This window comes from Hyperoodon ampullatus (assembly GCF_949752795.1).
Source record: "Hyperoodon ampullatus genome assembly, chromosome: 12".
Taxonomy (NCBI): Eukaryota; Metazoa; Chordata; class Mammalia; order Artiodactyla; family Ziphiidae; genus Hyperoodon; species Hyperoodon ampullatus.
Window position 1 is genome coordinate 73,644,432 of NC_136925.1, and position 27,910 is coordinate 73,672,341.

The 27,910-nt window shown below is 37.1% G+C and overlaps 1 protein-coding gene across 1 annotated transcript; it reads right to left on the minus strand.

Annotated features, from left to right (window-relative positions):
• KATNA1 (katanin catalytic subunit A1) lies at window positions 1-27,910 on the minus strand (the record flags this gene model as incomplete). The annotated part of the gene is made up of 10 exons (XM_079716640.1): window positions 1-271; window positions 762-888; window positions 1,262-1,396; window positions 2,135-2,261; window positions 6,341-6,499; window positions 7,703-7,808; window positions 9,602-9,723; window positions 20,122-20,302; window positions 26,178-26,335; window positions 27,749-27,910. The coding sequence occupies 10 exons, from the start codon at window positions 27,908-27,910 to the stop codon at window positions 73-75; spliced, it is 1,476 nt and encodes a 491-aa protein (XP_079572766.1). The 3' UTR covers window positions 1-72.

A 27,910-nucleotide genomic window follows, 5' to 3' on the forward strand; every position in this document is an offset into this window, starting at 1 on the left:
TGCAATGACATACTACTTTTAATTATTATTCAAACACTTAATGCAGGTTTCTCACAGTTTACATGTGAGAATTTAGCATGATCCAAACTCAAATATCCACTTCTCATATCTTTCAATGTCTGCAGCAGATACTGACTTAGAAACCTTTTTTAAAGCCATTTCAAAATCCTCCATAGTTGTAGGCATGTGCATTTCTTCTCTTGAAAGATTTCTGATTTCTTCTGGGGTCAAACCTTCAATACGCCTTCTCATTGCCATCAAGGATGCATCCCTAAGTTTTAAATTTAAAAAGCAAAAACAAAAAACCACAAAATGATGTTTTGGTTGAATAAAAACATGTAAACAAAAAAATTTTTCAGTGCGTATGTTATTCTGTAATTATCTTATTACATATACATATGTAGTACTGCACAGAATCCAGTACTGGACTATAAGGCCTGTTTTTGAGTTGTTTTTTTAGCAGTTGAATCTGAGCAAAAAGCCCAAGAAGAATTAAAAGGATATAATAAGATAGCAATTAAATTTTATTAAAAGTGTACCATAATATAAAGAATAAGCATCACAGAGACAGGAGAGAGGCTGTTAGCTAACACTAACTTAATACCAAAACTTGTGTCTCTGACTAGATTATAATGTGGGTCTTTATTCTTCATCTATCTTAATTCAGCAAAAAAACTTCATAATAGAAGTTTATACCCACAAAAACCTATGCTTAAAAAAAAAAAGAAAAAAAACACCTATGCTTCCAAAATAATTCATACCTGCACACGTTGGTAATGTCCGCACCTGAATAACCTTCCATGTTCTCTGCTATACTTGCAAGGTCAACATCATCAGCCAATTCCAGCTCACGTAGACTTATTCGTAATAGCTCCTCCCTGCCTTTTGCTATTGGTAGAAACAAATTTAAAAATATAAGCCTTCAACATAAACAATGTTTTATTTTCTCTAGTCTACTTTGAGAAGTTGTTTTCCAATTCTTAGAGCTCATTTTCTTAAAAAATTTAAGACCTATTCCTTACTGAATTTATTGCATTTATTTTTAAATTTTAATTAATTTTTATTTTTTAAAATTGAAGTATTTCATAGAATTTTAAATTTCCTAGTATCAAGGCTTTAGGCTCCAAATATAGCCAAACCAGTTAAAATAAGGAAAGACATCCTACATTTGTCTTGGAAAGTTAATTAATACCAAATTTTAAAATTTCTAAGCAAAACTACCTAAGAGTTAACATGACCGTTCTGATTCAAATAAAGATACCTGATGGCAATGGAATATAGATTCTTTTTTCAAGACGTCGTCTTAAAGCCTCATCAATATCCCAGGGAAAATTAGTAGCTGCCAGAACCATAACCATTTTGGAAGGGTCCTCATTTTCAGAAGCACCTCCAACACCTTGAGGAAGGATAAGAACACAGTAAAAAAAATAAAAAACAAAGCTCAACTACTTAAAGATCATCAAATATTTAGCACAACATTAAAAGCAGGGTAATCATCAAGCCTCCCTAAGACTTATAAAGCTAACTGGTACGTATGTGAATTTGTGGTCCAATAAAAATGAGTTTTTGCAGTGTGCAAAAAATAGGACTCAGATTTGATCAAAAGACTAGTTCAGCACAACTACATAGCAATTTAAAAAATTCTTCAAAACCATACATATCGGGGCTTCCCTGGTGGCACAGTGGTTGAGAGCCCGCCTGCCGATGCAGGGGACACGGGTTCATGCCCCGGTCCGGGAAGATCCCACATGCCACGGAGCGGCTGGGTCCGTGAGCCATGGCCACTGAGCCTGCGCGTCCGGAGCCTGTGCTCCGCAACGGGAGAGGCCACAGCAGTGATAGGCCCGTGTACCGTAAAAAAAAAAAAACAAAACCCCAAAACCATACATATCCCTCTCTAAGGCCAATTAATCGGCATTTGTTTCACTTTCATGGCTAAAAATGAGATCAGTGTGTATGACAGAGGGTGTCCTGTGAATAAACAGCCATAATTGCTGGTGTGTCACCACTGTCAGTGCACCCAGTTTAATGCTGGCAATCTCCAGGACCTACTGGCCAGCCCCGCGTCACTGGGGCTGTGTGGGTCAGCACTATGAGTGGGGCTTGCTCAGCTCACGCAGAGACACAGGCATACCGTCCATCTGAATCAGCAGCTCGGCTTTCACCCTTCTGCTTGCCTCGTGCTCTTCGGAAGTCCCTCTGCGGCTACAAATGGAATCTATCTCATCAATAAATATGGTGGCTGGAGAGTAAAATCGAGCCTAAACAGAGAAAGCATTGCAACACCAGGCTTTTATTTCATTTAAAAGTCATCTCTAGTTTAGCAATTAGAAAAGAGCTGTGGAGCCTGCCACCCTGTGCATCTCTCCCTCTTTGCCTAATACTGGGGAGAGAGGATAGAATTGGAACAGCTAAAATATAGCTTCTAATATAGACCTATCATATACTTAAATCTTACATGGCAATTTTTTATACTATTCAATACTATAACTGATTATATTCAACATGTATTTGTTTATGAGTCATATAAATACAGGATTATCCTGTACACTACAATAATATGGACAAGAATGGTGGGAAGACATTTACAGATACTGACAAGTGTTCTAAAGTTCTAGAAAAATTTTTGTTAAAGAGAACCATTACCTTAAATAAAATCACACAGATTCCCTCTAAGGGATTCTAATTAAATGGCCATTTTTCATTTGACTAATACAAGTACAGCTGACCCTTGAACAACTCGGGTTTGAACTGCATGGGTCCACTCATATGTGGATAGTTTTCCACAGTAAATACTACGGTACTACACAGTCTGTGGTTGGTTGAACTGAAGGATGTAGAGGAACCGTGGATACAGAGGGCTCACTATAGGTTATATGCGGATTAACCTTCACGTTGTTCAAGGGTCAACTGATTTTTATCCTCTTAAGTTGTCAATTAGAGGTCAATTTAAATGGCCTCAGTTTTTTTTTTTGAGATAAAATTCATATACCATAAAATTCACCATTTAAACCATTTTAAAGTGACAATTCAGTATTTAGTATATTAACAATGTTGTGCAACCATCATCACTATCAAATTCCAGAACATTTTCACTGCCTCCAAAAATAACCCATACTTCCCTCCCCCTAGCCCCTGGTAATCACAAATCTATTTTCTGTCTTTATGCATGTACCTATTCTGGACAAATAAATGGGATCATACAATATGTGGCCTTTTGTGTCTGCCTTCTTTCATTTAGCATGTTTTCAATGTTTATCTGTATTGTAGCATGTACAGTACTTCACTCTTTTTTTTGTCTGCATTGGGTCTTTGTTGCTGCGTGCAGGCTTTCTCTAGTTGCGGACGGCGGGGTCTATTCTTCGTTGCGGCGTGCGGGCTTCTCATTGCAGTGGCTTCTCTTGTTGCAGAGCATGGGCTCTAGGCACGCAGGCTTCAGTAGTTGTGGCACGCAGGCTCAGTAGTTGTGGCGCACGGGCTTAGTTGCTCCATGCCATGTGGGATCTTCCCGGACCAGGGATCGAACCCATGTCCCCTGCATTGGCAGGCGGATTCTTAACCAAGAGCCCTAATAATACATTTTTAATAAGGTATCCTTACTTGGCTCTTAGGTACTGTGTATAAACATTTTCGTACTTTCTTTTCAAGAAACAGAGGGAGAAAAATAAACTGGATGGAGGGAAAGAAAGAAAAAAGCAAACATGCAAGAAAATTTATAATTGAAATTCTAGCTAGCAACCATCTACCAGCAGAACCAACAACAAAAATTAAATTTCAAGCAAAAATTACTAGATTGAGTCATCCCAAATACTGAGGGTGTGTAGAAAGGTCTGACTTAAAGCAGAGGCTATGTGGCACATTTAAAATTGGCTTTGGATGACCTGAGAAAGTAATGTAGAGAGACTTGGAGAGGAAACCAATTGTTTCTGCCTGCACAGCATGGCTCCTTCTGATAAGAGAAGCTCTCTTTTTCATTTGTAAATCATCTTTCTCATTCTTATTCCATTACTTCAAGAGAGGCCGACTCTGCTGGAGTCCCAGGAGGGTCCAGGCATAAGCATGTGACTCAAAAGAGACCAAACATTAATCTCTGGAATTTTGCTGGAACAACTGAGATTGTTGTTCATTTGATTAGATTTCTGACACTTGAAAATGAAAGTTCCTGACAATACAACAAAAACTATACAATTAAGTTTTTATATGTGTTTGTTACCATGTCATGTGAAAAACCCTGGACAGACTTTTATAATATTTAAGTGGCCTTATTCAAAATACAGGCCCTGAGGAATGCTCACTTTGAGAGATTGGGGGGAGGGGCACTCAAGAGAGAGGCAGTCATCTGTAGATCAGTCAAAACCAAAATATGAGAGGCGGTAAAATTTTACTCGAGAGAGTCCATATGATGAACAGTAGAAAATCAAGGTGGTTTCAAATGAGCCATAACCAAAATTCAGAAAGGCAGAAGCTCCAATCTGCAGGCACTGGTTTGTGACTGAGCCACTGCTCAAAGTAGCACGCTCCAGCTAAGCAGGGATCTATTTAAAGATGGTTAAGATTTTCCTAGGCAGTACCAGGGAAGCCAGTAAAAAATAAGTTGTTGGATATGTCTTTATAAACCGCAGTATACAAAAATATTGCAAATTACCACTTTGTAAGAGGCTTTTTAGCCTCATAGAATAGTCCTTTTTCCTGAATATAAAACCCTACATTAAAAAAAAATCAAATAACTCTTAAACAGTAACAGTTAATATTTATGAGTCCTTATGAGTCAGGCTCTGTATTAAGCAGTTTACATGTATTGGCTGATTTCACCCTCCAAACATTACAGAGGTAGGTCCTAAATTATTGTCCTCCTCTTACAGATAAAGCAACTGAGGGACAGGAGAGGAATTTTCCCACAGTTGGCCATCTAGGAAAGTGACAGAAGTGGGATCTAAACCCAGGCCACCGGACTCTAAAGACGCCACACTTAGCCATTCACCCTATTTACTTTTTTTTTTTCTTTTTTGGCATGCGGGATATCTTAGTTCCCCAACCAGGGTTTGAACCTGTGCCTCCTGCAGTGGGAGCATGGAGTCTTAACCACTGGACCATCAGGGAAGTCCCCATTCACCCTATTTAGGTTACTTTTTTTTTTTAATAAAATTTTAAAATATTTATTTATTTATTATTTATTTTGGCCGCTCCAGGTCTCAGTTGCATGCAGACTTCTTAGTTGTGGCACGCATGCGGGATCTAGTTCCCGGACCAGGGATTGAACCCAGGCCCCTGGCACTGGTAGCGTAGAGTCTTACCCACTGGACCACCAGGGAAGTCCCCTAGCTTACATTTTAAAAAGGCCTAGTTATTCTGGAATACTGACAATATAATTTTTCCTCTGAAGCAAATAGCAAGCTAATTTTTCAAAATGATCTAAGAGGTTCTCCATTAGATTCCTATTGTAGGATGGACTATTAATAATCCATAAGAACCCGTCAGAATTTACATCCTGCCTTATGAATTATCAAAGTTGAAGGAGAAAGAAAATGGGAATTGAAACAGGAAGAAGCCTTTACAGAAAACAGGTAACACGAAATTGTGAGGGGTTTTGTTTGTTTATTCTCAGCCTAGGAAGGAAGATCTGGTATAATATTAGCATGGTCATCTAAGGTTTTGTCCACCATGACCAGGAATGTAAATCTTTTTCACTATCTATATAATAAACATAACTCTGTCCTCATGCATATAACTACACAATTTCTTAAATGAGGTAAGACGGAAATAGTAAGTGAAATTTAAAGTCTGAAGTCTAAAAAGCTGTTGAATTCAACCTAAACACTCAACCAGAACTTGTTGAATTACATTTCTTCTACTGACACTCAGATGAGTGGCAGTGGAAGAAGGAAAAAGAAACTCAAACTGAAGAACTTAATCCGAAGACTGGATCATTAAACTCAGGGAATTTGATATAGTTAATAGATGGGAGGTAATCTCAGTTCCATATCTACTTATGATTTTCACCTTTTCTCATTTTTGTTCTAATACTGCATTTACTATAACTAAGCCTGATTTAAAAACCGTAATAATTTCACATTCCTATAGCAGATCAGTCATGCAGATCCCGTAACATGAGCATGTCCAAAAGCTAACAGAGACAGCCTTTCCTCCAGAGAAAAGGAGTCAAAGAGAAATGCAAGTTATTCATGTTAGTATTGAATAAAAATTTTCTACCTTCAAGAGCACAGGAAATCACACTCTGGGCACAAAAGCATCCTGCCTAGTGATTCTACGTGCTGTAGTTACAACTCACTTTCTCCCCTTCTAGAGGTAAAGAATCATTAGAGTTAGCTCAAGCACTCACCATTTCGAACAGAAGACGAACAAGCTTCTCAGACTCTCCTCTGTATTTGGAAGTCAGAGTTGATGAAGAGACATTGAAGAACGTTGTCTTGCATTCAGTAGCTACTGCTTTAGCAAGGAGGGTCTTTCCTGTGCCAGGTGGGCCAACCATCAGCACTCCCTGTTGGGAATATAATAGCATCAGCAAAGGATTTATGTGCCACTGTTCTAATTCACAAGAATTCCATTACTAAGGATCAATTTTCAACCAACTTACACATAATATTAAGACAAGTAAAAGACAAAGATAAACAGAAGGATCCTTTATCACAAATTTACTTTTTCCATTACAAAAGTAGGGTAACTACACATTATTAAAAAATTGGAACTAAGAGATGAGAAAAAATATAATCAATATTATAGTACTGATATAATATCATACCCTAACACAGGTACCATTAGTATCTGGATATATTTCCTGCTACTCTTTTTGCTCAAATTAGTTTTTTTTTTTTACATAGCTGTATGTCTATAATTTTGTATCTTGCTTATCACTTAACCTTTCAAGAATTTTAAAAACTAAGTACAGAGTTAGCCATTAGCACATTTCCCAAATCCAAGAGTGTTTTGGACAGTCTCTTTCCATATCAGCACATGACTCATTAGATACAGATATATCTTATTAATTTCTTAAGAACAATTCCAAGAAATACAGATGTAAGTTCTGCAACACAACACGTAAAATGGAGTATTTTTGCATTAGGTGACCTGTTCATATATGCAAATGTAAGCTTATTATAAATCTGCTATGTGTCCAACTTTCCAAATATCACATTGTACCTATTCTTTTTTTTTTAGTAAATTTATTTATTTATTTATTTATTCATTCATTCATTTATTTATGCTGTGTTGGGTCTTCATTGCTGCGCGTGGGCTTTCTCTAGTTGCGGTGAGCAGGGGCTACTCTTCGTTGTGGTGCGCGTGCTTCTCATTGTGGTGGCTTCTCTTGTTGCAGAGCACGGGCTCTAGGTGCGCAGGCTTCCGTAGTTGTGGCACGTGGGGTCAGCAGTTGTGGCACATGGGCTTAGGTGCTCTGCAGCATGTGGGATCTTCCTGGACCAGGGCTCGAACCCGTGTCCCCTGCATTGGCAGGCGGAGTCTTAACCGCTGTACCACCAGGGAAGTCCTGTACCTATTTCTTATTCTGGAAACGTTGCAGTAGCTCTTGGTCTAAACAAAGTTCTGAATAACACAACATAGCTTAAAATTTTCTTTACCTCCTCTACTTTCTCCTCCCACTCCCCCCAACACAGATAAATATTGGCTTTCTATAGCAATGCACTTGCCAGTTGCTTTGACAATGCCGTTACAGTAATACACTTACTTTCCATGGTCTCCTAATGCCTTTAAAGAATTCTGGCATCCACATTGGTAACACCACAGCTTCCTTAAGCAACTTTTTCGCTTCTACTAAATCAGCAATATCATCCCTGAAAGAGAAGGTATTTTATCAACAACCTTAGATCACATATTTAACTCTATGTAGTCATTCTTGAGAATCGCTGAAAGCACATGATTTTACGTTGCTGACAGAATGCTAAGCTTCTTCCTATGCACTAGTGAACTAACACACTGTGACGAGGCCTGCCACACCAACCAGTATATAGAAAGAGCACAATCTGAATCTTCGATTCTTTTTTAATATTTAAAAATATTTATTTATTTATTTGGCCACATCACGTCTTAGTTGCAGCACATGGGATCTTCGTTGCCATGTGGGGAATCTTCGTTGCCATGTGGGGAATCTTCAGTTGCAGCGTGTGGGATCCGGTTCCCTGACCAGGGATCGAACTCGAGTCCCCTGCACTGGGAGCGCAGAGTCTTACCCACTGGACCACCAGGGAAGTCCTTGAATCTTCAATTCTTGGGAGTAATGATTTTCAGCTTGGTGAATGAGAACACAGGTCTACAGGCCTACAATTTAAGTATTATTATGCCATCTCATTTTAAACTTCTGCTCTTAAAATGCTCATTCCATAAATTCCATGATTTAGAAATAATAAGCCCATTAAAAAAACCCATAAAGAATAAAAAGGGCATAAAGTAGACACAGGTTGCAAAACTGCTGTTTTGCCCCCAACCTTATCAAGAGATAGATTTTTTTTTTTTTTTTTTTTTGCGGTACGCGGGCCCCTCACTGCTGTGGCCTCTCCCGCTGCGGAGCACAGGCTCCGGATGTGCAGGCTCAGTGGCCATGGCTCACGGGCCCAGCCGCTCCGCAGCATGAACCCGTGTCCCCCGCATTGGCAGGCGGACCCTCAACCACTGCGCCACCAGGAAAGCCCAGACACCAAGATTAAAGAGTATCATAGATTGCCGTGAAGTCATCTCCAACCACTAGAACACTACTACTACTACTACAACAACCGGTACACATGGCACGATAATATATTATGATATATGACATGATAATATATTTTAAAATATCCCTCAAAACTATACCTAAAAATAATTAAAGTTTTAACAAAAAACGTATAACAGAAGGTATCTAACTTTGTGGGAAAGGGAGATTTATAACTCACTGTGATAAATTACAGTTGATTTGATATAATATTTATTTTTTTAATTGACGTATAGTTGATTTACAATGTTGTATTAGTTTCAGGTGTACAGCAGGGTGATTCAGGTAGACATACAACTATATCTATTTTTTTTTCAGAGGCTTTTCCCTTAGGTTATTCCAAAGGGATTCTTTTCCTTCTAGGTTATTACAAAATATTAAGTATAGTTCTCTATGCTATATAGTAGGTCCTTGTTGGTTATCTATTTTATATATAGCAGTGTGTATATGTTAATCCCAAACTCCTAATTTATCCCTTAGATATAACAGTAATAAAGTTGAGAACCACTGCTCTGATATAAAAGCAACATATATTGTATAAACCTAAAGATAACAAGCAATATACATGCATAAGAATGACTGCCATTTTACCACTGGAGAATGTCCCAAAAAGATGTAATTTCTGCGATCTTGTTCCCATTCTGTATGTAGAATTTTTAATTTAATAAAAATTTTATTATTTATTTATTTCATTAAATTAAAAAATCTCAGACAAAAACTGGTACAGCCTGAACCAAAGTCAAGTTTTTCATTATGTGTCATGCTCACATCGTATGTCCTCAGGTTCTGTCCTCAAGGACTGATCTTCAGTACATGCCCACATTTGTTCCATTTTCTGTTCCAAAAAGCAACATCCAATTATTTTGTTGTGATATAACTTACCATCGAACATTGGGATTCTGAGAAATTATATCTCTTTCCAAAGCTTCTACTAAGTCCTTATCGTATCCAGTACTATCAAATTTATTTGTCTCTGGTTCTGTAACTGCAGCAGGTGATTTGTTCTACACAAATAGAGAGAAAAAACAAGAGCTTTTGATTGACTCAAAAATTATATTTTGTTTCTATGAGTCAGAAACAAAGATTGGACTCAAGTGACATTTTTTAAAAAGCTAATGTAATAGTACCAAGTAATAAGGACAGAATCAAAGGCTACAAGTCATCCTTCTACATCAACATCAGAGTTTCATACCGAATTTTTATTTTTACATAAAAAGTATGACAACGGCATTAAAGAAAAATAAAAATATTATGCATATGAACTGACAATAGTAAAAATTAATATTGAGATAAACTGTAGTCCCTAGTGAATATTAGATATGTATGGCATTTATCTCAAAGCTTTAGAGGAGATAAGGTTATAGACAGATGGCTTATTTAGCTAAGATTATGGGTCAGTCTTTAACACGTACTCAGTCCCCATTGATACTCCCAAAACATCCCTTTTCACTATTCCCACATCCCTCCAAAAGACACCTCAGTCCTTCAGAGAGATTTTCCCTCCCACCCTCCGTGATGACAGTCATTAGGGCCGCAAGCTGCACACTAAAGCACTCCAAGGCACAACAGTGAACTCATAGGGCACTGCAGGATTTTTCAGATTTTTGAGGGAAATACAAAAACACCTGTTTGAACATTGGGTGAACTACCAGCTCGAGGTAGTTCACAGTTTCTATGTTAAGACTGCTGCATTCCTTTCAATAATCCCATATTTTTTGTGAAGCTGGATTTTTGGCAGTTGCTGTGATAAAACATATACTGGGAAAAATCAATGTGGAAGAGGAATGACAGTGGAATGTCCACTATGACTCCAAGGTCTGAGAAACTGTACAGTGCCCAAAAGGTGTTGTTGGGACATAAAGACTTGTTTTAACCAAATTTCAAATGGATGGGTATTCTTTTTGTCCTAGAGGTGCTGTGAAAAAACTGCTGAGACAGTCGTGAATTTTATAAGCCAAGAAAATTTATGAAGCTTTATATTGGTGTAAATAATCATTCATTTGGTCTTGTACTAGGATTGTTACCCCATCTCCAAAATCCATAACATTTTTTTGCCCATAACATGATGATTTCTTTGTCACTGGTGCTGTCTAAAGTCAGTACTAATGTCTAGACTTAACCAATATTTATGATGTTCAAAGTCTTACACTAGATGACCAAATAAGTGCCTGTCTCACAATTTACATATTTAGTATCCAATAGGAACATTAAAGATTCAGGGGAGGTGTTGTATAACATTTAAAAGAGGAGGTTATCTTTTCTTCTAAGTATTTATGAAGTTGTTATTCATTCACAGATATTAATCTATTCTGTACGAGCAGCTGCGGGGGATAGAAAGAAGACACTGTTCCTGACTATTAGAAACTTAAACTGCAAGCCCAGGGAAACACAAATATAAGAAGGCACTTTATATCAACAGTTTTCACCTTATTTTCTCCCATAGAACACAGTGCTGAGGGAATGTTTGCAGACAAAGCAAAACAAATTTCAGATAGGCAGAAAGGAGAAACAATTCTATAACAGGTCGGCCAAGGGGAGCTATGGAATTTCAAATTTTGACATTTCTAAGGGAAAATACTAACAACTACCAGGAGGTAAAAGAAAAGCAGTAGAGAGGTTAAAAAGAATGTAGACTCCTTTTTGGTGCTCAAAATAAATTTGACATAAATTTGACAACTTCGACAAAATGGATCACTATTTGAAAAACACAAACTACCACAACTCAACTATTATGAAAAAGATCATTTAAACAGCCCTTCAACTTCTAGGGAAACTGAATTCATATAATTTAAAAACTTCCAAAAAAGATATCCAAGCCCAGATGGTTTCATTGGAAAATTTTATCAAACATTTAAACAAGAACTACCAATTCTACACAATCTCTTCCAGAAGACAGAATGAACATTTTTCAATTCATTTTATGAAGCTACTATTACTGTGATACCAAAATCAAAGAGAATTAAAAAAAAAATTATAGACCAATATCCCTCCTAAAGATAAATGCAAAAATCCTTAACAAAATATTACCAAATAGAATTCAGTAAGATACAAAGAGAATTATATACCATGACCAAGTGAGGTTTATTCCAAGGATGCAAGGCTAGTTCAAAATTCAAACAATAAATAAATCAATATAATCCACATATTAACAGGCAAAGAAGGAAAACTACATGATCATACAACAGATGCCAAAAAGCATGTGACAGAACTCAACATCCATTAGGGATAAACAGGAATTTCTTCAACTTGGTAAGAAGCACACACAAAAATTCTACAGCTAACATTATATTTAATGATGAAACACTGAATGCTTTTCCCACTAAGATCAGGATGTCCACTTTCATCACACTTATTCAACATAGTGTTAGAAGTTGTAGCCAGTGTCACAGAGCAAGAAAAGGACATATAAACATACAAATCCAAAAGGAAGAAATAAAACTGTTCTATTTCAGATGGCATGATGTTTACCCAGAGAATTCCAAGGAATCTACAAAAATTCTCCTAGAATTAATAAATGACTTCAGTAAGATGGCAGGATACTAAATATACATAACAAGTCAATTTTATCATAAGGGAAATGCAAATCAAAACCTCAGTGAGATACTAGTTCACACCATTTGGATGGCTATTACAAAACTATTACAAAACTAAAACAAACTAACTAGCTAAAAAAACCACACACAGAAAATAACAAGTGTTGGCAGGGACTTCCCTGGTGGGTTAAGAGTCTGCCTGCCAATGCAGGAGACACGGATTCGATCCCTGGTCTGGGAAGATCCCACATGCCATGGGGCAACTGAGCCTGCACTCTAGAGCCCACAAGCCACAACTACTGAGCCCGTGTGCCACAACTACTGAAGCCCGCACGCCTAGAGCCCATGCTCCACAAGAGAAGCCACTGCAATGAGAAGCCCGCACACCACAACAAAGAGTAAACCCTGCTCACTGCAACTAGAGAAAGTCTGCGCACAGCAACAAAGACCCAATGCAGCCATAAACAAACAAACAAACAAACAAATAAATTTATTTTTTTAAAAAAGAAAATAACAAGTGTTGGCAAAGATGTGGAGAAATTGGAACATTGTGCCCTGTTAGTAGAAATGTGAAATGATGCAGCCACTGTGGAAACGTTTGGTGATTCCTCAAAAAATTAAAAACAGAATTATACACGAATACTTCTGTATATGAATATATATATATATATATATATATATATATATATATATATATCTCCAAAAGATTTGAAAGCAGGGTCTTGAAGAGACATTTATATACCCATGACATAGAAGCATTATTTACAATAGCCAAAAGGTGGAAGCAACCAAATTGTCCTTTGATGGATGACTGGATAAACAAAATATGGTATATACATGCAATGGAATATTAGCCTTAAAAAGGAATGAAATTCTGACACATGCTATCAAATGGATGAACCCTGAAGACATTATGCTAAGTAGAAAAAGCCAGTCACAAAAGAACAAATACTGTATGATTCCACTCATATGAGGTACTTAGAGGAATCAAACTCACAGAGACAGAAAGTAGAATAGTGGTTGCCACGGGCTGTGGGCAGGGGGAAGGAACAGGGAATGTGATATTATGATTTATAATGAGAAATACATACTTAGTTTTAGTCCTATTCCTGGCATATAACTCCTAAAACCCTTATGATTTCCTAACTGATAAGAGCAATGGAAGCATCTTTTGTTATAATATTCAGTTTTTGTTCCCAGCTCCTGAAATAGATCCAGAGCAGTAAAGGTGAAAGAGGTGTTTTTTGTTATTCATAACAAGCCCCTTCAACTCAACCTGAGTTTACGTTAATAAGGTGATTTTTGGAAAGCCCCTATTTAATCACAGGATGGGGACTGTTGTCAGGGGAACCAAACTTGTGATTAGACGGTTGGAACTTACAGTGCTACCACACAACCTCTGGGGAGAAAGAGAGGTTGGAGGTTCAATGAATCACCAATGGCCAGTGATTTAATCCATCATACCCACGTAATGAAGCCTCCATAAAACCCCAAAAGGATAGGGTATGGTGAACATGAGGAAGTGCTAGGAGGGTGGTGTGTCTGGAGAAGGCATGGAAGCTCTGCGTCCCTTCCCACGTAACTTGCCCTGGGCTTCTCTTCCATCTAGCTGTTGCTGAATTGCATCCTTTGTAATAAACTGGTAATCTAGTAAGAAAACTGTTTTCCTGAGTTCTGTGGGCTGCTCTAGAAAATTATCAAACCCAAGGGGGGAGTTTTGGTAACCTCTGATTTATACCAGTTGGTCAGAAGCACAGGTGACAAGCTGGACTTGAAATTGGCATGTGATGTGGAGGCACCCTGTGCAACTGAACTCTTAACCTGTGGATCTGAGGCCAGTTGAGTTAGACTGTAGGACACACAACTGGTGTCAAAGAATTGCTTGATGTGGGAAAAAAATCCTACACATTTGGAGTACAGAAGTGTTTTGTAAGTAGCAAGCAGAAAGAAAAATAGAGTTTTCCTTATCAGGGAGTTATTGTTTAACGGGCACAGAGTTTCAGTTTTGCAAAATTAAAAACGTTCTGTGGATGTGGTGATAGTTCCACAACAATGGGAATGTACTCAATTGCACTTTAAGAATTGCATACTTAAAAATGGCTAAAATGGTAAATTTTACGTTATACATATTTAAACCACAATTTTAAAGAATTTTTAAAGTCACTTTTATTTCTATATACTAGCAATAAATATGTGGATACTGAAATAAAAAATACAATACCACTGATACAATCACTTAGAAAAGTGAAATACTTAGGTTTAAAATCTAACAAAATATATGCAAGACCTGTATGCTGAAAACTACACAATGCTGATGAAAGAAATCAAAGATCTAAAGGAGATAACATGTTCATGGATTGGAAGACTCAGTGTAACAAAGATCTCAATTTCCCCCAAACTGATACATAGGTTTAACATAATTCCTATCAAAATATCAGCAAGATTCTTTGTAGATGTAGAAAAGCTGATTCCAAAATTTACATGAAAAAAAAGGAACTAGAATAGCTAAAATAACTTTGAAAAGGAAGAATAAAATGGGATGAATTAGTCTACCCAATTTCAAGCTTACTATATACATAACACAGTATATAACTATAGTAACCAAGACTGTGTGGAGTATTGGTTGAGAGACAAATACATGTATCAATGCAACGTAATAGAGAGCCCATAAACAGACCCACACAAATATGCCCAAATAATTTTTGAGCAAGGTGTAAAAATTTTATTTTATTGAAGTATATTTACAATGTTGTATTAATTTCTGCTGTACAGTACAGTGACTCAGTTATATATATAAATATATACACACACACACATTCTTTTTCATATTTTTTCCATATAGTTTATCACAGGATATTGAATGTAGTTCCCTGTGCTGTAACAAACCCTTTTCAACAAATGGTGCTGGAGCAATTGAATATGTATAGGCAAAAAATGAACCTTGACCTAAGTCTCACATGTTACACAAAAATCAACTCAAAATAGATCATGGACTTAGATGTAAAACATAAAATTATAAAACTTTTAAGAAAAAAATAAAAAAATTTTGGGATCTAGGGCTAGGCAAAGAATTAGAAACTTGACACCAAAAGCATAATTTATAAAAGGAAATGTTGGACTCTACCAAAATTAAAATCTTTTGCCTTGTGAAAGATCCTGCTAAAACAATGAAAAGACAAGCTACACACTTAAAGAAACTATCTGCAAAATACATATCTGACAAAGGACTAGTCTCTAGACTATATAAAGAGCTCTCAAAACTCAAGACTAAAAAAAAAATTCATTTGCATAATGGGCAATAGACTTAAGAGAGACATTTCACTGAAGACACTTGTTTCTGTGCTCTTATTTCCTTTTCTTTAGTCATTTGTACAGCTACTATTTAGAGGAATAGACCAACTCAACATAGAAAGATTGTTAGGATACATTGATAATTGAAAAGAACAGGCTACTTTATGATTCCGGTTATGTTAAAAAAAAAATCACGCAATAGAAAAGGATTAAAAGCATATACCATGAGATTAACAGAACTCTGGGTGGGCAAGAATGTGAGTCTGAATTTTCTTTTTTCACTTGCTCTATTTTCTGATTTTCTAAGTGAATAGGTAACAAAAGGTTTTTAATAGGAAAAAAATTCATTCATTCTTTATGACTTAATGGCTTTATCTCTTCCATGAAGCTTTCCGACTACTACCATCTCCTTCTAAGAATTCTGCTATTTTTAGTCACTAGCTACCACCAGTTTAGCATCTAATTGTTCTATAATTGTTTGAAATATATTATTCTGATCTCCCCAAATGTAAGTTTCTCAACACTGGGCGTATATTACCAACAAAGACACACTGGCTGAGTTGGGAAGAAAATCTATTCTATACACTTGTTCTTTGGCTGTCAAGTCCTGAGGATTTTAGCAAGTAAGTCATGTCTACACTCAGCAAAGACACAGATAAGATCTCCTCTTTTTTTTTTTTTCTTTTGCAGTACGCGGGCCTCTCACTGTTGTGGCCTCTCCCGTTGCGGAGCACAGGCTCCGGACACGCAGGCTCAGTGGCCATGGCTCACGGGCCCAGCCGCTCCGTGGCATGTGGGATCTTCCCGGACCGGGGCACGAACCCGTGTCCCCTGCATCGGCAGGCGGACTCTCAACCACTGTGCCACCAGGGAAGCCCCTAAGATCTCCTCTTAATGTAGCTGATTTTATGTTTATTTATTATACTTTGTCCTCTTGCCCTATTCTTGAAACAGTAGAGAATCAAAGGGTGATGGAAACACTATATGTTTTAAACTGAAGGCTAAAATACTTCCATTGGTAAATAAGAACTTATTTTCAAAGTGAGCCTCCTTCTGGGGAATTTATTTTTATCCTACTTTTAAACTAATAATTCTACTTTTGCATTTAGATAAATTAAAGAGCATTTTGAATGTAGTCATCAACCTCTAAGACATTTCATGAAAATTTTAAAAAATGCAATGGTGAAACTGTTTAAGTCAATAGCATATGTAACAAAAATCTCAGTTACCTGGAATGTTTGGGAAATAAAAGCTAACATTTATTGAGCACACACTAGGTAGAAAAAAAAGTTATCTTGGGGCTTCCCTGGTGGCGTAGTGGTTAAGAATCCACCTGCCAATGAAGGGGACACGGGTTCGAGCCCTGGTCCGGGAAGGTCCCACATGCCGCGGAGCAACTAAGCCCATGCGCCACAACTACTGAGCCTGTGCTCTAGAGTCCACGAGCCACAACTACTGAGCCCGTGTGCCTAGAGCCCATGCTCCGCAACAAGAGAAGCCACCGCAATGAGGAAGCCTGCACACCACAACGAAGAGCAGCCCCTGCTCGACGCAACTAGAGAAAGCCTGTGCACAGCAACGAAGACCCAACGCAGCCAAAAATAAATAAATAGAATAAATAATTTTTTTTAAAAAAGTTATTTTATTTATCCTACAAAAACTCTATAAGACAGGCGTTAAAGTAATTTAATAATAATAATATATGAGGGGATATATATGAGGGGATAATATATGAGGGGATAAAATTTAGAAAGACCAAGTAGCTTATGGTAATACATTCAGAAACAGCAGGGATAGTGCTTAAATACAAGTCTCCCTGATTCCAAAGCTCATACTCTTAATCACCATGCTATATTTTTGAAAAGCTTTATATCTTCCTGTTTTAACAAGCAAATCATATTAATTCAATTTAATTTATCTTGGACAACTGATTTGCTGATTATAGTACCTCAGGTTCTACACATCATTTCTCAGGGTATAAAAGTATAGATATAAAATGAAAAAGGTATAGGACATTGAGCTCTACAAACCACAGATGGTTAAAAGGCTTACAACCCACACCCTAGATGACAGGCGAGGGCAACCTTGGTATTGATAATACTGCCTAAGGCCAGAGGCATTAGCCACCTTCCGCATACCCTTCCTTGTTTCAGGAACTACAATAGCACTACAATAGCACTGCTGTTGCTGAAAGTACAGAAATACGGGACTATATAGAACGATGGTGAGAGGGACCCAAGGGAACTGACTCTCCAGATGTACAAGGGCAAATGACCTCCAGAAATGGGGAGGACGGGGAATAAAGGTGATGCCACAAAATCAAGAACTAAATGCACATCTGTATCTATATCAACAAGGAAGGTTATGTTTAAAGGTGTGGCTTGGCTGGTTACTGGATGAGGTTCTCAAGCAGAATTACAAAGTTAGATTGCAAATTTAGGAAAAAGATCTTGAGGTACAGGCTGATATGATGTTTTGAAAAGGACTGAATGGGCAGCACCAGGGGCTTTACATTTGCTACAACCCAGTTTTCACTTTGCCCAGGTGGTGTGGAGGGGTCCTTTTGGTACGACAAGCCAACAAGTGAGCCTGTACTTTACCATTTCATAGACTAGGTATGTGCCTGGGGCAAGGGACTGGGGAGGTGGAAGTAGAGAGGACAGAAACTAGGTTCTCAGAGTCCCATATGCTTCTTACTGCAAGAGAGCACAGGCCCTCAAATAGTAACTGGGACTGGAATCTTGGTTTATAAATCTCATTTATAAATCTCATTCCTCACTAATAGGAACCAGGGTTTCCGGGAGAAATGGGGTAAATATACGAAGAGCCTGGAACATCCTATTTTGCCAGAAAATGAGGAAATGCTCAGAGAATGGTGAGTATGTGTCAAAAAGACTTAAGATCCAGCTTCAAGGGTCTCCCGCTCCTCAAATCTTGGACAATTTAAGCATCAGAAGGATAGTAACAGATTTTAATTCACTGAATAAAATAAGAGTCCACCAGCCCATACTGATAAAATTAAATAAAGGGGAAGAGATAGAGCTTTTTCTTACAGTTCAATGTCAAGTAATTAATGTAGAAGAGATACTAGCATTAGAAAATGATTTTTCAATTATCAGAGGAGTAACTGCTTCAGGCAAGAATCACTGGATGCTAAAGCAAGTAACTGAAACTTTAATGAGAAATACGATATTTATATAACCTCAAAGTATCTCCCCACAAACTACTATAAAGGGAAAAAGAGTAACTGTATAGTGGAGAGACTTGGCAGACACCACCCTAACCAAGTGATCCAATTTATCACAAGTAATAGAACAAATAAACATCCTGTGCCTCCTTATATGATACACTGAGAAGAACAAAACTTCACTTCAGTGGTATTCCTGCCAAAAATGCACAACCTTACATCTAATCATGAGGAAACATCAGGCAAATCCAAACTGAGGAACATTCTACAAAATAACTCTTAAAAAAGTGAGGCCAAAAAAGATAAAGGCAGAGGAAATGTTCACATTAAAAGAGACTAAAGAGGGCTTCCCTGGTGGAACAGTGGTTAAGAATCGCCTGCCAATCAATGCAGGGGACACGGGTTCGAGCCCCGGTCCAGGAAGATCCCACGTGCTGCGGAGTAACTAAGCCCGTGCGTCACAACTACTGAGCCTGCGCTCTAGAGCCCGCGAGCCACAACTACCGAGCCTGCGCCTAGAGCCTGTGCTCCACAACAAGAGAAGCCCGCGCATCGCAACGAAGAGTAGCCCCTGCTCACTGCAACTAGAGAAAACCCGCATGCAACAACGAAGACCCAATGCAGCCAAAAATAAATAAAATAAATAAATTTAAAAAAAAATAAAAAAGAAAAATAAAAGAGACTAAAGAAACATGACAACCAAATGCAATGTATGCTTCTATATTGGGTCCTGGCACGGGGGGCAGGGGGAGCTATAAATGACATTATTGGGATAACTGGCAAAATTTTATAAAGGTCTGTGTATTAGACAACAGTACTGTATCAATGCAAAATTTATGATTTTTGATCACTACATTGTTTTTATGCAAAACAATGTCCTAGTATTTAGGAAATTGACTCTAAAATATCTAAGGGTAAAAGGGCATGACTTCTACAACTTACTCTCAATGCCTCAGGAAAAATAAAGTATATACAGAGAGTAAATGATAAAGCAAAAGGGACATAATATTAATAACTGGTAAAACTGGGTAAAGAATATATGGAAGTTTTTTTTTCTTTATTTTTTTATACAGCAGGTTCTTATTAGTCATCCATTTTATACACATCAGTGTATACATGTCAATCTCACCCAATTCATCACACTGGAAGTTCTTTATACCATTCTTGTAACTTGTTTGCAAGTCAGAAATTATATCAAGATAGAAAGTTACAAAAAACAACCAAAATTATTTGTTGAATAGTGAGTAGGAAAAATCCTAGCCTAGGTGGAGTGTGACTATGGTTTTATTATAGTAGCAGATTTAATTACTAAAAATTATTAAAATTTGTACAGTCTTCATTTTTAAGGTTAATAAATAACTTTTTCATTTATGAAAATCAGTAACATTTACCTTTTCCTCTCTTCCTTTATTCTGTTCTTTCTTTTCCCGACAACGAACAGCTTTCCCTCTGTCATTGTGAACACTGTGTGCAGATGGACGGTGAATTCTGACAGTTGTACTTGGACGGTTACTCTGTGGTTTAGGGTCACTGTACTGAAATGACTGGCGTTTTCTAGGTCCTGGTGAGGGTCTAATCAAACACAAGATCATGAAAATCATAATCAACTCTTGGAGTTGGTCCATATATAGATGAACACACATAGTGTGTACGTTAGTTTATGAACTAAAGAAGCAAAGGCATAACTGAACACAAGATAAAACTGAATAAACTTGAGGTCACTGAAATCTAAGGTCTAACTGGACATAGCTGTCTGTGGTGCACTATGGTTATATGGTAGAAATAATAGAAGTCAAGTGATCATCACCTCTCTTTTAAAAGGAAATAGCTATTGTATATCAAGGATAGATGAAAAATTAGTCTGATTCTTGGAAACTGAAAAGAGAACGATAATCAGAGAAGGGAGTTTTATCAAAAGAGCAAGAACAAAGCACAGGTGTAGAATTCACACTTATGTACTGATATATGTGCAATTTGGTACCATTTTATTTAGATTGTATCACAGTTCTGTTTTAATTAATAAAATTTAATCATTTTCCCATTTTAAAAAAACTGACATAAGCACTGGCTATGGACAGTTACAAGAACTCATGTATGGTGCTTTAGCTCTATGTAGATCACTTCATTTCTGTGGCAGGATTTAGACCTCTCAAATATTTATTAGGCTCCTACTACACTTCTAGACTTGGTTGGGGCCAGTAAAATAAGCAATAAAAAAGGCAGGGGAGTCCTATCCTCAAAAAGCTCAAGTATAGTTAAGAAAGAAGAAGATACATAAGACTAGGCAAGTATACTAGAAAGTGTGAAAGAATGGCCTCTTGAAGACAAAGTAAATTGGACCTGGAAACACAGAAGTTGACCTAAACAAGATGGTACAATTGCAGACAAGAAAATCAGTGAAGAAAAGCAAAGAAAGCAAGATGAGCTTAATCTATGTAAAGGTTATAAAGATACTAACTGTGAAGACATGGTAAACATTAAAACATGATACTGAACAGATAAGGTGGTTCAGTAGGTAGATCTAAATACTGCCAGTTCAAGAGGCTTGGTTTTTAGCCGACGGCCACTGAAAAGGTTTCAGAAAGATCAGTCTAATAATAAATAAGATACACTGATGAAGGAAACCAAAAAGCAGGGAGATGTTATCAAGGCATGAGATGAGGGCCTAGCTCAAGGAGTAACGATAAAAATCTAAGAGATAGGGCTTCCCTGGTGGCGCAGTGGTTGAGAGTCCGCCTGCCAATGCAGGGGATACGGGTTCGTGCCCCGGTCCGGGAAGATCCCACATGCCGCGGAGCGGCTGGGCCTGTGAGCCATGGTTGTTGAGCCTGCGCGTCCGGAGCCTGTGCTCCGCAACGGGAGAGGCCACAACAGTGAGAGGCCCGCGTACCGCCAAAAAAAAAAAAAAAAAATCTAAGAGACACTATGAAAAAAGATACTCTTAGATGTGAAAGGTTGAGAATGAGAATTTGGGAGGATGATAAAGTCAAACCAATATATATGTGAAAGGAATGATGAGGGTTCAATTTTGGATTTAGAAACTTGGATAGCCAAGTAGGGATACTGCTTTAAAATATATATTTATTTTTCCTCTTAAGAAAAATAATATAAAATAGACACTGAATTATAATAAAGTATAAAGAATTTGAAAAAGTCCCCTTAACCCCACTATCCAGAGTTAACCACTTAACATATTAGTTTATTTTCTTATGGTTGCCTTTCATTTAAACAAAATTGGAACCATTAAATACACATATGCTCATATTTTTCTCTACTCATTATATCATGAGGCACTGCCGGTATTCTTTCCTGTATCATCACCTCATAAATGACTTTTAGTGGCTAGCTGGCAGTCAGTCACATAAAATGTGTCACACTTTATCCACTTCTTTTTTTTTTTTTTATTTTGGCCGTGCCTTGTGGCTTGCACAATCTTAGTTCCCTGACCAGGGATGGAACCCATGTTCCCTGCAGTGGAAGCATGGAGTCCTAACCACTGGACCGCCAGGGAATTCCCTTTATCCACTTCTTACTGCTATTCATTTATCCGAAAAATAATTTACTGAACTATTACTACTGACAGGCACTACTCTGCATTTAAAGTAACAAAATTTTTAAAATAACTTTAATGAAAGCCTTTACTCTCACAGGCTCACATTCAAGTGTGTGTGTGGGCAGAGGGGGTTTCAATGAAGAAATAAACAGTACCTCAGATGATGCTAAATGCTATCTAAGAAAATAAAGAATGGTAGGGTCTACGGAATGATATAGGTAGGGTGATCAGAGATGGCCTTTCTGAGGTGACATTTAAGTAGAGACCTGAAAGAAACAAGAGAACAAGCCATCAAACATCTGAGTTGAAGGAAAGACAAGTGCAGAGAACTAAAGCATTTGTGTTTGACTTGTTCAAGAAGGCTGAGGGAGAGAACTGTAAGAACTTAGGTCACAGAGGTAGCAGGGAACCAGATCTCACAGGGTGGCACTGAGGGACATGCTGAAAACTTTGGGTTTTATGCAGTGAGATGAGAAGATGTTTGAGGGACATGAGCTGACTTTTAAAAGAATCATACCAAAAAGTTTTATTCTATTTCTAATCTTTCCTCTAAAAGGCTTCAATGAACCTCCTGTACAAACATATTTGTGCACAGCACCAGAATGCTGGATCAGTTAAATCTGTTCTTCAAATGGGATTAAAATTTAGGCAATGTCAAGGTCAGAATCACCAGGAGAGTTGAAAGAATAAGCTCTCTTAAGCATGAGTACAAATTAAGACCAACAGAAAAATAAAGAGTTTTGAGGGATATTCAGTTGAGGAAGCAAGTAAAATAAATTACAGGAAGAAATAGAAAGATGCAGCAAATAAAGTCAAAGGGAGAACTTTGTAGTTAATAGTAATCCAGGGCATTTAAACTCAGAGACATAAAAAGATATTGAAGAAAAGCCAGAAGCAATAAGGAGGGACACTAGGGTTCATCATCATAGACTTTTCAAGATGAAAGACTCATTTAACTCAACTTTCCATTACCCCTAAGAGAGAAGCCTCCTGCCTCCACATATGAGATTGTGGCAACCAAACAGTTCATTAAATTTGAAATCAACTGAATAATCACTGGGCACATCTATTCACTGGAAAGTTCTTACCAGTAATTGATAAAGGAGTTACAGGGTTGTTATAGACTGAATGTTTGTACCCCTCCAAAATTCATTATGTTGAATTCCTAAACCCCAATGTGATCATTTGAAGTAAGGAAGTAATTAAAAGGTAAATAAGATCAAAAGGGTGGGGTCGATCTTGGAATTAGTATCCTTATTAAGAGACACCAGAAAGCTTGCTGTTCCCTCTGCCATGTGAGGACACAGAGAAGAGGAAGTCACTGCTCAGGAAGAGTCCTCACCAGGAACCAAATTGGCTGGCACCTTAGTCTTGGACTTTCTGGCCTTCAGAACTGTGAGAAATAAGTTCCTGTTGCTTAAGCCACCCAGTCTGTGGTATTTTGTTATGGCAGCCAGAGTAGACTAATACAAGGGCCAAATGATGATTCTCCAGAAGGAGAAAAAAAAAAGAAAGTAGGAGTAAGACATGTTCATAGGTAAAATAAAATAAAAACACAACTTGACTCATCTATTATTAGTTCTACTTTTGAAATTAAGAAAAAGTAATCATAAATGTGGAAAAATATTCACTTTATTTGTAACAACAAAAAAGGGGAGGACTTCCCTGGTGGTGCAGTGGTTGAGAATCCGCCTGCCAATGCAGGGGACACAGGTGTGATCCCTGGTCTGGGAAGGTCCCACATGCCGCGGAGCAACTAGGCCTGTGCGCCACAACTACTGAGCCCGCGTGCCCTAGGGCCCGTTCTCCACAACAACAGAACCACCGCAATGAGAAGCCCACACACCGCAACGAGGAGTAGCCCCCACTCGCCGCAACTAGAGAAAGCCTGTGTGCAGCAATGAAGACCCAACGTGGCCAAAAATAAATAAAATTAAAAGAGGAAACAATGAATAAGAGCATGATTAACTATGTAGGTTATATCCCTCAAAAGAGTAGCAAACAACCCTTTAAAAGCAGCAGAATATAAGGTCTAAGATGGCTTATAAATTATCAACGTTTACAATATGAAGAGCAAATTACTTAACCTATCTAAGCTTAAGTGTCCTTATCAGAAATTGGGGCTAAAAGTTTAGTACCTACCTTCTAAGACTGTTTTGAGAATTAAATAATATATGTAATATATGTAAAGCAATTAACACGGTATTTGGTAAGTGTATGACAATTGTTGTCTACTTTTAGGATTTTTTAAACAAACAGGGTACAAGGTTCTATATTATGGATATAGCACAACTACAACTATGAAAATAAACAATGCATAAAAGACTAGAAGTTGCACTAGGATGACTCTATGATTTCCCCCCTACTTTTATGCATTTTCCTATTTTTCTTTAATGAGCCTATTGCTGTACTTTTTTTTTTATTTTTAGTGAATTCTAAAATAAAACAGAAAATATACATAAAAGTACTTAGAGTAAGGGTAAAATTTAGTAAATATTCAGAAGGTATCAGAGTCAATAACAGAACATTAGTACTTTTATCTGGAGCTGAAGAAAATGAAAGTGGCTAAGAAACAATCAATACCCATCAGTTAATTTTAAACTGGAGGGGAAACACTTTGGTATGGTACTTCTTGAAGTGTGATCCATTGACCACCTGTATCAGAATCACCTGAAGACTTCTGGGCTCCACCTGCTATTACACCAGATTCTCTGGGAGTGAAGCCCCGGAATCCACATTCTGAATGAGTATCCCAGGAGACCTTTATGTATGCTAGAGTTTAGGAATAACTGGTATGGCAGAGTGCCAGCTTTGTAATCAAACATATCTGGGTTCGAATCCTAGCTCCACCAGTTATTACCTCTGTGATAATGGGAAAAAGTTACTTAACTTCCCTCTACCTCAGCTATCTTACCTGAAACACAAGAAAATATGACTTATTTGGAAGGCTTATTGTAAGAAATAAAGTAACATGTGTATCCTATATTAGTGCTCAGAACTCTGTGAGCACTCAATATCTAGCACCTATCATGAAATACAATTGAGGATGAACAGTTATAATGATAGAATCTTAAACACCTGAAAAACACCTGAGCAATGTTTTAATGCAAGGTTCTCAAACTGGTTAAGGGACAAAGAACCTGAAAGTCAGTGTTTTTTGTACGATGCTATTTTACACTAATGTATTTAAACCCACAATATAAACTAGGAAATCTATTATGTGAGTAAAACGGATAAATGACACCCACTTGGCACACTCGTCAGTTAAAAATTATGTAGTGGAACTAAGCATAATTGGCTCTTTTGCATTTCAGTAAATATCAACTTTCACTAATTGTTCATTTGCTGGCACCAGGTAATAGGAAACTGGGGATAAAAATACCAAAGAAAAACCTATAATTGAGAACATTTTATCTTTTCTTTTTTTCTGTGAACTAAAAAGCCCATTTTTAAATTTTAGCAGCAGCATAGCTTGATAGATAGCAGTATTCTGTGATAGCTTTTTGAGAACCACTGTTTTAGTCTCATTCCCTCACTTTACATAACAAAAAGCTGAGCTCTAGAGAGGTTACATGATTTTCCCAGAGCTACAAATAATGATACAGACCTAGAGCCCAGATATTTCAATCTCCATCCCCATGTTCCTTCCATAAGGTAACAGTGCCTACACTACTTTAAGCTCATTCACAAAAGCATATTTTTGGTCTATGTCTACCTAAATTTAATTTACTGAAATGAAGCAGAGTTACATGATATACAATTTAAGAGTTACAAAAGGTATTCAGTAAAAAACCCTCTCCCGTTCCCATCTCTCAGTCTCCAGTTCTCTTCCTAGGTAGAACCAATGCTATCAGTTTTCTGTGCCAGTGTGTTTCTTAAAGGGTCTCCACTTACCTTCGTTCAACAGGTACAGGCAGGGACCAGACTTCTCCCTCGGACGCTGGAAGCTCATGCTGTGCAGCTTTTAATGGAGTGCTGTCTAGTTTAAAGCTTTCTAGTGTTTTCATGATATCCTTAACGTGTTTAGCTTCCACATTTATTTCCTGCCAAACCTGATTTCAAAGGAGAATATGGCTCTTTAAATTTCTGTAACTAATAAATCACTGCCAAGATTAAGTTGGGCCATTTATTAAAGATGTCAGAAGCCTCCATTTTGACATCAGATATCCAGGAAACCATACCAAAATATTCTGTTGAAATTTTAATAATGGTTCATGAGTTCTTTATTTCTAATTGCAAAATTAATTCTGATAAAATGAATTAAGTATCCTGGCTGATTAAGCCATCATGACTGACTTACGGTTCGTATTCAAAGTGCATAACAAATTTAAAAGTTAGCTGTAACTTCAAAGTTTGGTAAAAACAATACTTTTGCAAGTTGCGCTTTGATGGTTCTTATGCTACTTAATTGACTTTAAAAATGCTGATCAGAATCCACTAATTTCATAACTAATGGACTGCATCCCACAGTTTGAAAAATAAAGCTTCGGAGGATAAATGGCTCAATTCACACACAACCAATATATATTTTTTAAAAGCAGTCTTGACTCAATTTTAAAACTATATATATATATATATATATATATATATATATATATATATATATACACACACACACATATATATATATGAAATACTGAAATGAAGTTAGTAATATTTGGTTTTAAAACTAAATGATTTAAATATCCTTATAAAAAAGCTTAGACTTTTTAAGTAAAAGCTGCTGGCCTAAGAACAAAAGGTCTTAAAAGTCTTTCAGTGACAAATTTCAGACTCTTTATGAAATAAAGTGTTTTCCCCTTCTAATGTAAAATATGCAGAGGCAGACTTAAGGAAAGAGGTTAAGTTCAAAGAGGTAGAATATTTCTCTCTTTTAAAGAAATTTAGGACAAATATGGAATACTATGAAAAAAGCAGTTTAGTAGTATCTGAGGGATAATACTCTACCTAGAAGACCAGCACAAAAAGACTATTAATTTCTATAATATTTCTCTCCTGTGACATTGTTGAACCATATTATAAATGCCATATTCAACTGGACCTGTTTATAGTTTCTACCTATAAACTTTTACTGGTCCTCAGTGACTAAAGTTCCTCACGTGGGATGCAAATATGGTCTGCTTTATGATGTTCTATAGAGAATATGGTACTTGTGAGATTCAGGTGTCACCTGCAGTTTCAACAATGGCTTAATAAAGTCAATTCTAATTTTACCAGGTAAAAATGTGATCTAGAAAAAAATTTCAAAACCATTACTATTAGATTCCAAAAATTAGAATAACTGAGTAGAACTCATCATATTGATGATGGAGAATATGGACTAATATAATAATCAAGTTTTAAGAAACATTATATACAAATCCATGTAATAAATTATACACTCTTAATGTAAAGCTTCAAAAGCACTACCTATTTACATCTGAGTATTTTAAACCATTAAAACAAACATCAGTCATGTTTCTTACCTGTTGCCATTTCTGCTGGAGGTATGTATCTTTGACTGAGTATAGATACTTGTTCATTTGATCAAGAACTCCCTGATAATAGACCATTGCAGAGTCATAATTTCCCAGCAATGCATATTCACGGGCCAATTTTACATTCTCACTAATCATAAGAAGACTCAT